The sequence below is a fragment of the Atractosteus spatula genome, chromosome 6 (assembly GCF_055471065.1).
Source record: "Atractosteus spatula isolate fAtrSpa1 chromosome 6, fAtrSpa1.hap1, whole genome shotgun sequence".
NCBI classification, from domain to species: Eukaryota; Metazoa; Chordata; class Actinopteri; order Semionotiformes; family Lepisosteidae; genus Atractosteus; species Atractosteus spatula.
In genome coordinates, this window is record NC_142711.1 from 19,951,851 (window position 1) to 19,968,698 (window position 16,848).

Consider the following 16,848-nt stretch of genomic DNA (forward strand, 5'->3'; position numbering starts at 1 on the left):
GGCTTGCGTCCGCTGCGCGGGCGGTGACGTCAGACGCAGCCTCAGGAATTCAGCGCAGCAGGCCGAGGAGGGTCGGGGCCGTAGCTGAAGCAGTGTTTATGTATGTTTACATTATCCGAGATTAGATGGGATTTGACTCACTGGCGCTGTGTTGAATCGATTATGTTGTCATCTGTTTAAATTTCTCACTTTGAAAAAGCCTGTCGCGCTGCTGTAGAACGAATGCGGAATTGTTTAATTTAGAATAGAAAGCGTGTAATCTGATTAGGAACAGTTTTTAGTTTTTCTTTTAACCGAAACATTTAATTACTTGCTCGTTATGTTTTGTAATCTCATCATCTAGACCGTCGATTAACCTGTTAACTAATTAAGCCGATCGCATTGTGTTTCTAACAGTATCACATCAGCGGTCACTAGGAGCTGTTGTAAAAGATAGTGGTAACCGCTTTAACAGCGACAGACGAGTTTAAATCTTATTTATCCACTAAACTGGGGCATTACAACGGGGAGATAGTGCTAATCATAGAAGTTTAAAATCTTGTGTTTTTATTTTTTGAAGTAACAGTATTAGTAATTAAAGTCATTTACTGCAGTCGTGACACAGTCTGAGAACACACACGTGATTTTCTTTATCAAACGGACTAGATGGGCTGAGTGCCCCCTTGTCCTTTACTTGAAAAGATAAGATTTCTTGTCTTCTCATGTCTGTAATCATGCGCATTTCGTGTTGTCAGCCGGCAGGACCCGCGCTCTGTGGTGGGGGCGGACATGCGCAGACGCCGTGGAGTATAACGTGTTGCTCACGGGTCGTTTCCTCTCGCTCCCTCTGCCCCAGCGAGCAATGGAGGGACAGAGGACGTGCTATCCCCCTCTGCGCCGGGTGCTGGTGTCTGGTGGCACCCACGGCAACGAGCTGGGAGGGGTTTATGTGGTGAGACACGGCGCCCCCTGTTTGCGGAGACCCTCTTTCAGCACCCAGACGGTGCTGACCAACCCCAGGGCCACAGCTGGCGGGGTGCGCCACATCGACACCGACCTGAACCGCTGCTTCACCCTGGAGGCGCTCAGGTACCGGCGCCGGTCCGAGCGGGGCTGCCAGTCCCCGCCCGACAGACTCGGTTTTCAGGTTCAAGGAGCTGTGCCGGCGTACCTAACACATTACTGGGTCACTAAAGCAGTAACAATAAAAAAAAACCCCAAACATTTACAACTAAACTAAACTAAACATTTACAGACAAACATTTTTATTCAGAGGCTTCCTCTCTCTCTCAGAGGTCACGTACTGGGCTGCAGCTCAATTGAGTTCCCTCCCCCAGCAGGACTGAAAGTTGTTCTGGTACTGGTAGGTGTGGGAAATCTAGGACTAGATTTGTTATTTTAAGGAAGAATTTCTAAACCCAAGGTATTTATCGCATTGCAGCAGAAAGTGTGTCTCTGTCTCTGCCTCCCCCTGCTGGCAGTGGGAGCACAGCCTTTTCCCTCTGGACAGTCAGGTCTGTCTGTGTTCCATGTCTGTGTACAGGCCATGGTCCCTGAGCCTGTCCTCTCTGGACAGTCAGGTCTGTCTGTGTCCAGTGTCTGTGTACAGACCGTGGTCACTGAGCCTGTCCTCTCTGGACAGTCAGGTCTGTCTGTGTCCAGTGTCTGTGTACAGACCGTGGTCACTGAGCCTGTCCTCTCTGGACAGTCAGGTCTGTCTGTGTCCAGTGTCTGTGTACAGACCGTGGTCACTGAGCCTGTCCTCTCTGGACAGTCAGGCCTGTCTGTGTCCAGTGTCTATATACAGGCTGTGCTCACTGAGCCTGTCCTCTCTGGGTCTCACTGTTGCCATGTTTCTGTGTCCAGGTTGTGGTCACTGTGGTATTTGTCTTTGCACATGTTCTTACAGACCTCTGTCTGCAGGGCTTCTACGGGGTGTTTGTCCTGTTCAGTGTACTATAATCCTGGTCTGTGTTTGGACCCCACACTTAATTGCCATATAAGGCATGAGCTGGATTACACTTTCAAATATTTGTAGCAGCTTTTTACCGAGATTGTTGAGTCTGTTTCTTACAGAGTAGAAAGCCCTGTGTGAGGAACCTGAAGAAGGCTTCACAGCCGAAACGTTGTGTTATCTCTCTTCTCTTTCAGCATGGAAAAAACCCATTACTTGTGCCTTTGCAGACTACGCATGCTGACGCAGCTCCCCACCTGAACTACTTCAACCTCTTTGTACTGAATTTGCTTTTACTCCCTTTCTTGCTCTGTTTCTTTCAGTCAGTGTGCCTCAGCTGACTCCCCTTATGAGGTCCGGAGAGCTCTGGAGTTGAACCAGATCTTTGGCCCCAAAGGGTCAGATCAAGCTGTGGACTTCATCTGTGACCTTCACAACACTACTGCCAACACACAGGCCTGCCTGATCTGTGACAGTCAGTCTGACTACCTGTCACTGCATGCTGCCAGATACCTTCAGGTACTGACCGAGGTGCACACTAGTGAATTATCAGATTTGCACCCTGTGCTCCGGACCACATACTCCCCTAAGGCTTGACCTTGATCTGAGGAGCATCAGTTTCTACACATTTGCTGAAGTCTGCTCCTGAAAAACAGGCTGAGAAGGAACTCTTCATGAAGTTTAGATTGCCATCACTTGGACCTTCCCTGTGTTAATGTACTCAGTGTTAGGCAAATTCAAGAAAAAGAGTACAGCGTGTTGCAAGCACGGTTAAAAAAGCATATTTGACTTTTAGATGATGAAAAAGAAGAGGATGATGTGCTAAAGAACTATTTTGCTCAGGTGTTCAGCAAAGAAGAACCAGCACCGTGACTCGGGCAGCAGAAGGACAAGGTTCTGTGTTAAACAGTGTCAGCAGAGCAGAGGGAGAAGAGCTTCAGTTCCAGAAGCTCTCGGTGTTAATAAATCCCCAGGGCCCGGTGGGATCTCACCAGCTGTGCTCCTGGCAATGAGAGATATTCAGAAACTGTTGACACTACTCCTCCATCAGTCCCTAAATAACAGAGATAGGACCCAGGGGCTGGAGAACAGCTCCTGTAATACCTTTCTCATAAAGAAGAGAGGAGTGTAAACTGAACCAGGTGATTATAGACCAAGAAATCTGACTTCTCTTACATGTAAGGTAAAGGAAACAATTCTTAGAACTGAACTAGTGGATCACCTATATGGCTGTAAGGAAAATAGTCCAAATGGATTCAGAAAAGGTAGGCATTTTCAAACAACAAAACTTTAAAACAAGTTGTCTCGACCAACTTGTTAGTGTTCTTCAATCAAGCAACAATAGTAATGGATACACGCCTGGCAAATTATATGGTGTGTTTACAGTTTCCACAGTTCCCCATAAACGGTTAATTCTCATCTGCAGGTGTTAGGCATTCAGGAAATTGCTAGTGTTTGGTTTGAGAATTAGTTGTTGGATATGTTAGATATGTATTAACCCCTCTCTCTCAGTGCAGTGTTAATGTACTGGAGTGTCCAGTCAGTTCATGTACTGTATTAACTCCTCTCTCTCTTTCAGTCTTTGTCAAAGCAGCCCTGTCGCATCCTGTTGATGAAGAGGAACACTCCTTCGTTCTCGTTCATGTCGATTGGGAAACACAACATGAGTGAGTTCTGGCAGGGAGGGAAGGGAGGCGGGCGATCTGCAGTTCCATTCAGGGGTTGTCAGCGAAATGTATTAAACAGACTTTTACCTTGAGAGAGTGATTCTCTGCTATATGATTAACTAGGCAAAAGGCGTTAATCCGTGACACATGGTTCTGACATATTCTCACCTTTATGACCGAACGGGAGGCTCAGAAATCTGGAACTGATCAGAGATTGGGGCTTCCCAGAAGAAGACAAAACACACACAGAACAGTAACAGAAAACGAAAAGGATTAGTGTTAGGGCTGGAGAAATCAAAGCGGGGAAGGTATATGAAATAATATGCAGTGTGGTTTGGCAATGTATCTTGCAATGGGATAAGCTGTTCCTTTATTTCCTCTTCACACTGAGGAGCTTTCCTGAGGCAGCCCTGTGGAGAAGTGATTAGAGCTGTGCCGTCCAGACCACCGGACCACAGGATCTCGGGTTCAAATCCTGGGCAGGATTCTGCTGTTGCACCCTTGATGGCTACAGCAGAATGGGGGGTTCTTCTAATGTGGGGAAAGCACAGCTGAACTCAGAATATGTAGGGGTGAATTAATTTCTGCGGACTACCTTACAGTTTGTCTGCTGCACCTTGGGGTGCCTGTGGGGGTGTGGAGACTGTTGGGTGGATTTTCTTTTTGTCCTGTGTCTTTTCCAGCTAGAGCGTAGCACTGATACTGCTGCAGGCACAACGTGTTTAGTTTCATTAGTGAAGAGGTAAATGTTCATGCAGCAGGGTCGTCGATGTGTTGTTTTAAGGTCAGGGACGTTGACCAAGAGATTTCCAGATCGACCCCTGGCTCTGTCTCACACTGTGCGTCATTCTCGAACGAGTTACACGGGGGCTCCGGCCTTTGGATCAGATATAAAACGGAGGGCCTGTTGTAAGAGACTGATACTATGTTTTTACCAAGAGTCCATAATACTCTTCTGGTAAATGTATCAGCCATATCGCATTATCTATGTTATGTTCTGCCTAATACTGTCTAAAACAAGTACAACACCCCCCTCTAGTGGTGAAATTGAGCAGTTGGTTAACCTCAGTTGATTGAAATTTTGAAAGACTTGGCCAAAATCAGGCCAGTAGTCCCAGCTCAGGCTCATGGATAACATCTGTAAATATTCTTATCAAACGCCAAAAAAAGCTGAGGTGCAATGCTTAGGTTTTCTTTCTTGGCACAACACTTTTCTTCACATAGATGGGATCAGTTTGAATAAGACCATGTCGTTGTGTGGGTCACAGGATGCAGTAGAGAAACTGCGGCGATAGTTTGAGGACTGTTCACTGAGTGATGTTTTGAGGGTGGAAGAGGTACATTTAGGAATTCAAACTGTTAAAAATGTCAACTGCTTGTGGTGTGTTATATAACCTCCTCCACATTAAGCGTGACAAATCAAATAGCTCACAGTCTCTTATCAGGTGGGCTGGTGATAAGAGCACTAAGAACATAATTCAGCTCACAGACTAGAGATGGCTATTCAGCCCAATCAGCCTGTTCAGTAATTAGTAGCTAAGTAGTCCGAAGATCCCATCCAGCTGTTTCTTGAATGACACCCACATATCGGCTTCAAGTGGTATATGAATATTTTTTTGAGATTATCAGCAGACCCCTGTCCTGACTGGAGGATCTCATCCAGCTGTTTCTTGAAAGAGGTCAGGTTATCGGCTTCAACAGTGTGGCCAGGCAGCTTGTTCCACACTCCTGCCACCCTTTGCTTAAAAAAAGTGACTCCAGTTCCCAGTTTCAAATGTGTTTCTCTGTAGTTTCCACTTGTGTCCTCTGGTGCTGATGATATGAGTATGAAAACATAAGATCTCATCCAGCTGTGTCTTGAAAGAATCCAGGGTATCAGCTTCAACAACATGGCTTCGAGATGGCTGGGTAGCTTGATCCATACTCCCACAACTCTTTGTGTAAAACTCCAGTCCTAACTGGAGGATCCCATGCAGCTGTTTCTGGAAAGATTCCAGGGTATCGCTTTGACACACATGGTTCAACAGCTTGTTCTAGATTCCCACATCCCTTAGATGATGAACTGTCCAGTGCAGTTCAGTACGTCTAACATCACTCCAGCTGCTGCGTGATCTAGGGGTCACAGGCCTATAGAGGTGTGGACAAGGCCAGCAGCCCTAGGCAGCCAGCTTAGGGACACGTTCCAGCACTGAGCTGCACTTCTGTGTCAGCAGGGAAACGAGAGTCTCTGCATTTCAGACATGTGGCTTTCCCTCACAGGGTGTGATCACATGGAAGAGAACAATTACAGGCATGTTGCTGGAATGGCTGTAGCAGCATGTGGACAAGTGCAATGCTGCATGTCTTGGGGATCTCTGTTGTCGACCGTATAATCTGGGCTGTGTGTCTCTCTCCGAACAGCGATCGAGATGGGGCCACAACCTCCAGGGGTGATAAGAGCAGATGTTTACAGCAAGACTCTCCGTCTGCTGCAGTGCTTGCTGGATTGGATAGAGCTCTTCAACACAGGTGACACTGAACAGCCCCCCCCCCATCTGTGTGAGAGTGTGTGTTTTACTCCAGATTTTATTGTTGTGTGTTTCTGTGGTCACAGTCACGGGCTGTGTGTCTCCCAAGTGGGGCCGCCGGTGCAGGAGGGGGCTGTGTGTCTCCCAAGTGGGGCCGCCGGTGCAGGAGGGGGCTGTGTGTCTCCCAGGTGGAGCCGCTGGTGCAGGAGGGGGCTGTGTGTCTCCCAGGTGGGGTCGCCGGGGCAGGAGGGGGCTGTGTGTCTCCCAGGTGGGATTCCTGCACTCCAGTGGGGAAGGGGAGGCAGTGGGTATATACTGTAAATGCATATATTAGTCATTTTTCCTAGCATCAGAATATGAAGTCAAAGTGAGTCTCTGTTACAGTAGAATGTGTTGATGCCCCTGCTGACTCTCCCAGGCGCAGTGATCCCAGCTGGTTCAGTGCAGTGTTTCGAAGTTGATCAGAAGATTGACTACCCCCGAGATTCAGATGGGCAACTCACAGCCTGCATTCACCCTCAGCTTCAGGTATGTACAACAACCAACACCGGCTCTCTCTGTATTGAGTCTGTTTTATCACAGTGCATTGTTAATGTACTGAAGTGTCCAGTCAGTATGTCTGGACTGTATTAACCCCTCTCTCTTAGTGCAGTATTAGTGTACTGTAGTGTACTCTACAAACACAGACTACCTGTCACTGCGGTAGTAGTCTGTATTAACACTCCTTTTTCTTTGTGTGTCTTTCTCTCAGGACAGGGATTTTGAGCCTCTTAATCCAGAGGACCCTATATTCCAGCCCTTCAGTGGTGGGGACCCTCTTGTTTTTGGAGGAGAAGAGACTGTGTACCCTGTGTTTGTGAATGAATGTGCCTACTATAGTAAAGGAATTGCCTTCTGGACCACCAAAAAGATAACCATCTCTCTGCCTGCCATCACCGTTACTCAGAAATAGTGGAACATACCATTTTTCAGCTCAAAAAGTACATATACTGTGATTTGGTCACATATTGGACCAATCTCAAGACTCCACCCAGTACTGCATTCATACCCTTCAAGAAGGCTGTCAGTGGAAGCACAAAGAAAGTTTTATTCTATTAATAATAATGTTATTTTCCTATAATGCTCTCTTAATTAAATATACTTTATAACCATATATATATATAGTTGCTTCAGACAATTCTATCAGTGAAAACTTACATTTATAATAATAATAAACTTTATTTTATATAGCACCTTTAAAGGTGGCTTCTCAAAGCGCTTTACAGGATGACAATAACAATAAATAAGAAGAATACACAATTAAGACACAATTACAATATACAATACAACAATACAACAATTCCAATAGAGGAGACCGTGGAAGGTGGTACTAAGAAGAGCAGAGGGGTGAAGAATGGAACCAGTTAAGTAAAGGCTCTTCTGAAGAAGAGGGTTTTGAGTCTGGATTTCAAGGAGTTTAGAGAAGGTGACTCTGATATCCTTGGGCAAAGAGTTCCAGAGCTTGGGGGCATAACAGGAGAAGAACCTGTCACCCATACAATGTAGACGGGCTTGGGGGACAGTAAGGAGGGCAGAATTTGAAGAGCGGAGGTTGCGAGGTGGGGAGTAGGGCGATAATAGTTCAGACAGGTACTGAGGTGCCAAGCCATGCAGAGCCTTATAGGTGAGCATGAGGATTTTAAAGTCTACACGGAATTTGACCGGAAGCCAGTGCAAGGACTTTACATTTGTGTTTCTGTCTTTATATTGACTGTAGGATTTTTGTGAGAAGAATCTTGTGGTGGTGGTTAAATACTGTGTACGAGTAAAGAGATGAACAGCTGTTGTGTTGAGCTGACAACTTTTGTGAGATGGTTAAGCTGAGTAGGGCATATTGTTGTCTTATCTATCGCAGTTCTTTCATGAAGGATCAAAAGATTAATTGTAAATATACTATTCCTAAAATGTGTTCTCTGACTGATTTATTATAATTTATGGCATTTGAAGGAGATGCTTTAGAGTGTATAAATTCCTTGTGAGTATTTACATGTAAACCAGATTGGGAGAAACAAGATTAAACCTCTGCAGACCAGCTCTAAGCTAGCTGTGTTGTGAATTTTTGCGTTCCTACATTTGGCGTGACCAACAGGGTGGGTTATCGCCACTCACTGCTGGTTCCAGTCATCCTGATCCTTAGCGTTGAGAGAGGGTAGGCAGTGTTGTTTGTCGTAGTGAATGTGCTACCCCCTTAGGGTGAGTCACTGTCAGCAGAGACAAGGATCAAAGCTGATAACCAGTAAAGGCTGAAGCATTGCAGGGATTGTGCCACCGTATATTTAGGTGATTTCAGAGAGGAGGTGGAAATAGAGTTGCAGATCAGCAAAAGCCTTCAGTTAGAACGAAGTAGCCCAGGGTACATAAAGCATGCTAGCTATAACACAAAATGGGAAGTTAAATTGGGAATAATATATAAGTAGTAATAATGTTAAAAGCAAGAAAAAAAGAATGAAATGGTCCATTAATTATGAAAGATAGTTTTTCCCCTTATGTCAGGCTCATGCCTGTGGCACAGCTACGGGGCGTGCTAGCGTTCGCCAGAGGCAGGCGGCCACACACCTCTCTCGGTGTTGAAACGTGCTGACAGGAAATCTGCATCACCTGTGAGCAAGTCACATCCACGCCCACAGCAGGTGGTGCAGTGTATTTAATGAGTCTGCTCAGGGCTTTACTACATAGTTCTGTCTCTGAGCCCCTTGAGTCCGGATTCCTGTTTTCCTAGCTTTGCCTTGTTCCTATTTTCTTCGTTTTGCCTTAGATTCCAGACCTCTGCTGTGTCCTCTACTTCATTACTGCTTCTGGCCTGTCTTCTGGTGTCCTCTCAGCTACTGGAAACGTCTGGACAGCACAGCCATGGGCAGAGGTCCCAGAGCCCGAGAGGACTGGACCTCAGGAACATAAAGGGCTCCAGTGGGGCGAGCCACCCAGATCTGGAACTGGGCTCAGCCCCAGGGCGCAGTGGAAGGTGGAGAGGTCCAGCAAGGAGGCTGGGTGGGTCACTCACTCCAAGGTGGTCTAAGGGAGGCGCGCCAGTGCCATTCTGTACAGAACGTAAGCTGCTAGGGGCGTCTCCTAAAGAACAGAATCACAGGAACAAGGAAGTCTCCATTGGGAAGCAGGAAGGTGGCCCTGGATAGAGGGATAAAGGAAAAAAGGAAAAGTGAAGTGATGATCTGGACAGAGGATTAGGTGTATGGCTGAGGTAGCCTGAGGAGAGATCTGGACTGCTGGGAGTGGAGACTGCTCCAGGAGCAGGGAGTGACAGCGGGAGGGGCGAAGGCAGTCCTCAGTGAGCGCTGGAGAGGACTGCTGGGAGCGGAGACTGCTCCAATGGCATTTTGTATAACATTTTGATAATCTGTCAAAATGTGCAAACAGGTCCAATGCTTTGCAATACCTGCAATATGACTTTTTATATTAATTATGGGTTATTGACTCTGTATAGCACACAGAAAGTGCTGAAAGAAAAGAATAGCCTTTTTAAGCAATTTGAAACCTCTTTGGAAATATAAATTGAATCTTAATGCGTAGTACAAATATGCGGACTGGATTTCATTGGATTTGAGCACCAAGAGACGAAGGTGAATTTTATGTGTTATGAAAACTCATGACCTTGTTGGGGGAATCGCAAACACATCAGAACAAAAATGAATGAAAAAATGGAATTTCAAAGTATCCTGCTCTAAGAATGTGGATGAAACAGTTCAAGATAAATTTGAGAAATGAAACGAATGCACCATGATTTGTTTGTGAGAATGTGATATACTGTGGATATATATAATAATCCCACCTGGAGGGAGTCCCTGAGCAGCAAACACCACAGGCACAAGCCGCAAGGATAATCTGTGTTTACCATTGTGCAAGTAATACATCCGTCAGCACCAGAGTAAATAATAAACTAAAAGAGCACCAAGCCTTTCTTCTGGCTCCTGGCTCTCACTTCTTCACCATTACTGTCTAATAACCTGGGCAGGCAGCTCCTTAGCAGCGTTCATACAAAACAAAGAACTGAACTGCAATGAATGGTATTGTCTGCGGGGATTACTCACACTTCTGACTCAACACTACTCCAGCTGAGTCCCGGTATAGTATGTTACAACACAAGCCATCTTCAGGTACCCTGTTGTGTCATCTGGCCGTGGTGTACAGTATGTATAGGGGAGACGACCGAGATATTGTTAACTTTTTATTGTGAGCTCTGCCAAGTGTCTCTTAACTGCCCCCCAAACTCATTGTTTCCCACACATTTCCACCAGGTTGGGTGGTACAGTACAAAGTGCTATTACACTAGGCAATATATCACACTTCTAGCACACGAAAACAACACACCCTGCTTTCAGAGATTCATAAACAGCTTAACAGCACTGTAACACCACCCACAGAGCTCGTGGGTCTGCTGAGACTGAGCCCTGATAATTACATCAAGCCCCCTCACATACAGAACTTGGGGCCGATGTCGTATCCAACTCGGTATCCTTGGAAACCTGTATCCCCCTCCGTAATGCGCACAAAACTTTCCAGGTAAAGACACAGGTGGCGCCTGCGCGTGTGTCCGTGCGTTTGCTTACTACGCTATGGATAAAAAAGGAGCCTGTTGTTCGTGTGTTTTCATATCGGGTTTTCACTGTATTTCATACGTTTGCTAGCGATTAGAGTAATGTCAAAAACAGGTCAGCCGCTTGAATGCAAGACGAAGTTGTTTCTACACGAGACAAGAGACAGCCAAAGAGAAAGCACGCGAAGTCTATGTTCATCTTTTGTCCTTATGTGTTACATATATATCATTTTTTATGTGGGGGGTGAGAAAACTCACTCGTTCCTGAACTAACGCATTTTACAGGGAGACACATATTCCCAGGGGAGACTGGACTGAGTACAACACCGCCCCCCCCCCCCCATCTGAGACTAATCCAACAAATGGTTAGCAATTATGAGACCGTGTTTTATGAAATGTACGGTAATATACGGTAAATGGTGCTTATATTAGTAGATGTATGGTCAGGTAGGGTTGGGAAGTATAATCATGGCAGCATGGAAGTGCACCAGGTTTGGTAATCGCAGATTCGAGTCTAGATGACGTTATTGCCAGGTAAGAAGTTTATCTTCACATTATATGATAAATATATTTTTTAAATTTTAATTTAGCGGAAAGAAAGACTGCGGCTTCGTTTGCCTTTGGCTCGGCCGATCCGTCCTGAAGTGTGTACCTTTTCTTTCTAATACCGCTAAACGAAAATAAAAACAACTAACGATGCCGGCGTGAAAATGCGTTTCTGAATTACGCTTTAAAATGGTTGTATTAACGGGAAAAAAGTATATTTTTCCAGCTCTGTGAAGTTGGCCCTCCTACAGAAAACACAAATGATGAAACCCACCTCATTCGTTAGTGCTACGTTTGTGGCGGTTTGTGCTGCTTTCGTTCCCGAGATATAGCGCCCTGTTTGCACGGTGCCTTTGACCTCCAGTGACCCCGTCTGTTACCGGTGCGAGAATAACAGTTCTGCAACTGTGTTCCTGTTTGCCCGGGTGGGGGTCGGCAGTGGATTTTGCATTTAATATCAGTGTCTTCTGTGCGTTTGTGTGAGCAGGAAAATTAAATTTGTTACGAATATCACATACCCTAATCAGAAGAGTTGTGGGTGTAGTCTCAAAAAGCGAACACTAGAAAACAATTGCATGTTCTTACCAAGAGGCTTTAACGAGCACGTCTTAATACTTCGTAGAGGTGTGCTTTCTTAAAAACCTGAAGAAGTGAGCAGTTTCTCTCTGTCTCCTTCTTAAACGCGCACCAAGGGACGTGTAAAGAGTCGACCCGTCTGTCGAGCCACGTGTTCAAAAAGGCTTGAATCTGCAACTTTACGAGCAAGACCACTGTTGCACTTTTTATGCAAAGCACATTCGTTAACGTGAAAAAGAACCAGGGTGTTTTAAAGGGTCACTACGTACAAGGTTGTCGCGGGTAGTAAATAACACATCCGAGAAGCAACACTGGAAAGTCCACCGTCTCACACCTGCGGACCGCGGCAATAGTGGAAATATATATATTTTTTATTTTCACATAACAGAAGTGAACATATATCTGAATTCTTTAATAAACTGTCATTATCAGTGTGTTTGTGTTTACAGGGGTAAACGTGAAGCGATGAGCTCACAGTCCTTTTATCTTCGTGTTTCCGGTCAGTCCTTGGTGTAGAATACAGCGTGAGGGCACACCTGCCCTGTGAAGACACAGGTATGGGCGCCTGTGTTAGATCCTCAGGTGAAGTCGAGTCTTCTGCAGTCTGCAATGTAATGACCCAGACAAGTTTGCTTGTCCTGCTCCATGACGTTGGCCAACCACCCGTCGAACAGCACAAACGACGAAACTCACCGCAATCGTTAGTGCTGCGTTTGTGCCGGTTTGTGTCGCTGTAAGTAGCGTTTGTGCTACTTTCGGTTCCGAGATATAGCGCCTTGTTTTTTCGGGTAATCACGTGACTATTTACAAGGATGTTTACAGGTACCAACAAACTCGGTACTTGAACTCCTGATTGTGATGAAAACAAAGGGGGCAATTTGTTTTCCGAGTCTGTCTGGTCGGGTGGGGTGGATGTTTCAATATATTTCAATATAGCGCATTCTTTTCCTGGCTCTGACGTCACTCTGTGACGTACAAAACAGGAAAGTCACGACCACCAGATCTTTCAGTTGTGATCTTTTGATCAGTTGACCCCAGAATTTGGAGCCTTTACACGAATAAACAGCCTTGCATTTAGGAAGGAGTTACTATGTTAGTTCTTTGGGTTAGGTGTTTTCTTTTAATTTTTAGCCACGTTCTCGAAAATGTATTGCTTGTGTACTCCTTTCATTGGTGAAGAGACACCAGTTTCCAAACTACCGCTGGTACAACACGAGAGCCCATATTCACATTTTTAGGTATTAGTTTCTAGATCGATATAATTAAACAATAAAAAACAAAATTGAAAGCACGAGCATTATAATAGATCATACACTTTACATTTCTATTCATTTTTAAAGTACAAAGCAGAAGACGTTTCCCTTAAATATACGATTAAAATTGTTCAAATACCATGTATTCATTACAGAAAGCAGCGGAGACCGTTATATTGCAAATAAAAAATGTATTTATTTCGAAGAGTACGGGACATTGTGAATCAATAAAGACGTTAAATATAGTTTAATTTATGTAGTTATTTTACAAATAAGTAAAGCATTTTAAAACTAGATTCTCACTGACAGTAAACATGCTGATCCACCTGGCGCTGCTGGCTCTCAGCTCTCAGACCCGCGATTGGGTGAAGTTCGGGCCGCGATTGGGTGAAGAGTGAGAATCGACACTCTGATTGGGTAAAGCGCCACAGCGGAAGTTCTGTGGGTACCGTGTGTGCTGTATGAGCACGCTGGATACACAGTAACACATCCATTGGTTTCCAATTACTGATCAATCTAAGAGAAGTCGCACTGAGGTCAAAACTGAATAGCAGACAAAGAATATCATGGCATCCACAGCGCGTTCACGACTCCGATAGCATGTCACGATAGGAGTGCGCGCATCACGATCACATCGCGATACCCATTGCGACTGGCGCATCACTGTCCATATACAGCAATATGACATACCCCGACAAAACGCCTCCACCACATATCACGATATGACAGAGGCCCCCGCCCCCATGTCGCGACATGAAGCCCGCATATCGCGATATGAAATACCCCGACCAAAATGCCCCGCCCCCATGTCGCGACATGAAGCCCCTATATCGCGATATGAAATACCCCGACCAAAATGCCCCGCCCCCATGTCGCGACATGAAGCCCCTATATCGCGATATGAAATACCCCGACAAAATGCCCCGACCCCATGTCGCGACATGGAGTCCTTATGTTGCGACAGGTCCAATCTGGGTATATCATGTCCTGATATGAGACCTTTTTTGCGACAGCGGTGCCAGGGTGGCATGGAACCAAGGCGCCCAGTTGCGATATATACTGCCGCGATATACAAGCGTTATACATTAGGTCCCTATCATAACATGCTGCGGAGGTCTTGTCGCGATGGTATCCCACAGTTACGCGTTTGGCAACGGCGTGTCACGGTAGGGAAAGAAAAAAAACGTGCCTTAGAAAATAAAAAAGCATAGATCTTACAATCACGGTGATTTTACATACATTACAACCACAGGTTTATGTCATAGATGGTTAACTTGGTGGCATGCGTCATGTCTTAGTATTATTCACATCTAAGTAGGCTCATATGTTTATAGATATTGATTGTCTTTACAATGTTAAGTGTAGGAGCTAAACTGTAACATAGCCCTTGGACTCGGCAGACGGGGTCACTCGGAGGTCACCGTGCATGGTCACGTGATCACCGGCAAAAACAAGGTGCTATATCTCGGGAACGAAAGCAGCACAAACGGTACTTTCAACGGCACAGACGTAGCACTAACGAATGAGGTGGGTTTAATCGTTTGTGCTGTCGGTAGGGGGGCCAACTTCACGGAGCTTTTACCTTGCCCTTAAATATTCAGCGGACTTCAGCGTAACATACCAGAAGAACGTGCACGCACGTATGGGTTTCAGAGGTTGGAGTAAATGCATCGCCACAAGGGTAATATCGAGTGAGGCGCCATGAGAATAAAAACTGCGAAGGTATTAAAATATTAAGTTCTGAAGATCTTGTTTGATCCTTCATGAAGCTTTTAAAGTTGTATGAAACCCACGAAATTACTATTCTATTTTCGTTGCCAAAAGACACCTAATTTGGAAATTCGTGACTTCCCACAAGACTTTACACTGAATTGTTATAGTCGCATTAGGGTGCTAACCAATTATACTGTATATAATTATTGGTGAATTCACTAAAAAGTCAATTTTAAGCTTATAGTCTGCATAGTATAGAACTATAGTATAGTAGTTCAGGTGGGTAGCTGCGTCAGCATGTGTAGGCTGCAAAGGAACTAGTAATAGGTTTATTCTTTGCTGAAAAAAAGAAGAAAGAAAACACGTTTCGGCCATGGAGCCTTCTTCAGGTGTGGTTGGGTAGCAGTCACATTAAAACCAAACACTGAGATGATGAATGCTCAGTTATAGTAATGGTCAACTTAATATCCTCTAAACTCAAAGAAAACAATCATGCATATCTGTATCACATTAATTAAACATGTACCCTTTTCTGAAGCTTGAAAAGCTTACAAAATTTCAAACGTTTCCAAAGCTGTCCCTTCGTTCACACTGTCATATGATAGCTTGGTTTGTTTTTCTGCACAGCGTGAAAGTTGATTTACTGTAAACAGGTGAAGCTCTGAACTCAGTTAAAGTTAAACAATTAAAACCCCCAAAAATAAAACCATCTTATTTACAGAAATTGTATATACAGAAATGTTTTTCAACACGATGGAAATTTTGTCTAACTGATCAAAATACAAATATTGTGTGTGCCAGTGGCACAGCGGTTGGCATTGCTGCCTTCGAGCGCAGGGCCCTTGGGTTCAATTGCTTTGGCACCATCTGTGTGGAGGGTGCATGTTCTGCTTCAGCTCAGTCCACAGACACACTGGTTGGTTAATGGGCTTTTGTAAAAAACTCGTTCTGGTGTGAGTGTGTTTGTGTCCGTGTGTGCCTTGTGACGGACTGGTGTCCCATGCAGGATGTATCCTGCCTTGCCCCCAGTGCTTCCCTGGATAGGCTCTGGGCCACCGGGACCCTGAATTGGATAATTGGTTATAGAAAGTGATGTGATGTGTGAAGTGTTTTGGTCTGAAAGCTTGTAACAGGTTCTCTGGCTCGGAATGTATTTCATTAGTCAGGTATCCAGATGGTATTTCAATAGTTGTGCTTTAATTTGTATGAACTGAGCAACAACATACAGAATGAAATCACACAAAGTCATGTTGGGCATGTTGCACAACAGGGTTTTATTGGAAACAATAACTCAGATTTCGGTTGGGCTTTTGTTTGTCTCTGCCTTGGCAGCTGTACCAAAGTAAAGCACATCTTCTAGCTGAGGATTTCCCCATAAATATAGCCTGAGCAATATTGTTATCAGAGGGAGTAAAGAGTATGGCCCAGGACAGATGTTCATGGAAGGCTCAGCAAATGGAAGTGGATGTGAAAAAATTTTTCCCACACTGCGGATACTTTTGCAAGAAATTCTGAGAAATCATGTCAGTTCATATCATATCGTTGTAAGTGTCTTTTTCCAGAAAGTGGTAAATCTATAAAGTTGCACAAGTGGATGGATAGATTCTCTAGTTATCGGTCCAATTATGAGACAATCACTTCTGATTGTGATGGCTTAATTAGTCTAATTATTTTGGTGTCAAATCCAGATCACTTGTTGCACTTTTCAAATCGTCATCAGTTGCTTAATCAAAACTATCCACATGATTCCAGCTCTCAAGCACAGATTCGTCTTCAGTGGTCTAAAGTTTCTGCATGCAGACAATCTGTCAGATCTGAATGGAGGAGTGATCATACCTGTAAAGTTGTACTTCTTGGTAATCGATCTTCTTATTTCATATAGGAAGACCAAGTGCTTGGGCTAACTCTGTATTTTGTTATTTGTGTAAAAGTCAGTTATGTTTTGAACCTTGTATCATACTCTTTATTCATTGCTCATAATGAAAGCAATTATCTTAAGGTTCACTGTATCAGCTAGGATCAATATAGTCCCAGTGATGGCTTGTAGCTGTGTAATTAACCG

General features: G+C 44.7%; 1 protein-coding gene across 4 annotated transcripts; it reads left to right on the forward strand.

Annotated features, from left to right (window-relative positions):
- Positions 1-21: 21 nt before the first annotated feature.
- Positions 22-10,012, forward strand: LOC148832640 (N-acyl-aromatic-L-amino acid amidohydrolase (carboxylate-forming)-like). 4 transcript variants are annotated; one of them, XM_088918654.1, is made up of 8 exons: positions 32-100; positions 836-1,068; positions 2,257-2,452; positions 3,513-3,600; positions 6,001-6,108; positions 6,526-6,635; positions 6,859-6,913; positions 8,902-10,012. In XM_088918654.1, exons 2-8 carry the CDS (start codon positions 842-844, stop codon positions 9,042-9,044), a joined length of 927 nt encoding a protein of 308 aa, XP_088774780.1. In that variant the 5' UTR covers positions 32-100; positions 836-841; the 3' UTR covers positions 9,045-10,012. The 4 variants fall into 4 exon arrangements, 3 of the variants coding, with proteins under 3 accessions (XP_088774778.1, XP_088774780.1, XP_088774777.1); XM_088918652.1 differs by lacking the exon at positions 8,902-10,012 and having other exon boundaries at positions 22-100; positions 735-1,068; positions 6,859-8,182; XR_016091243.1 differs by lacking the exon at positions 8,902-10,012 and having other exon boundaries at positions 6,194-6,635; positions 6,859-8,182.
- The last annotated feature ends 6,836 nt before the right edge of the window (positions 10,013-16,848 follow it).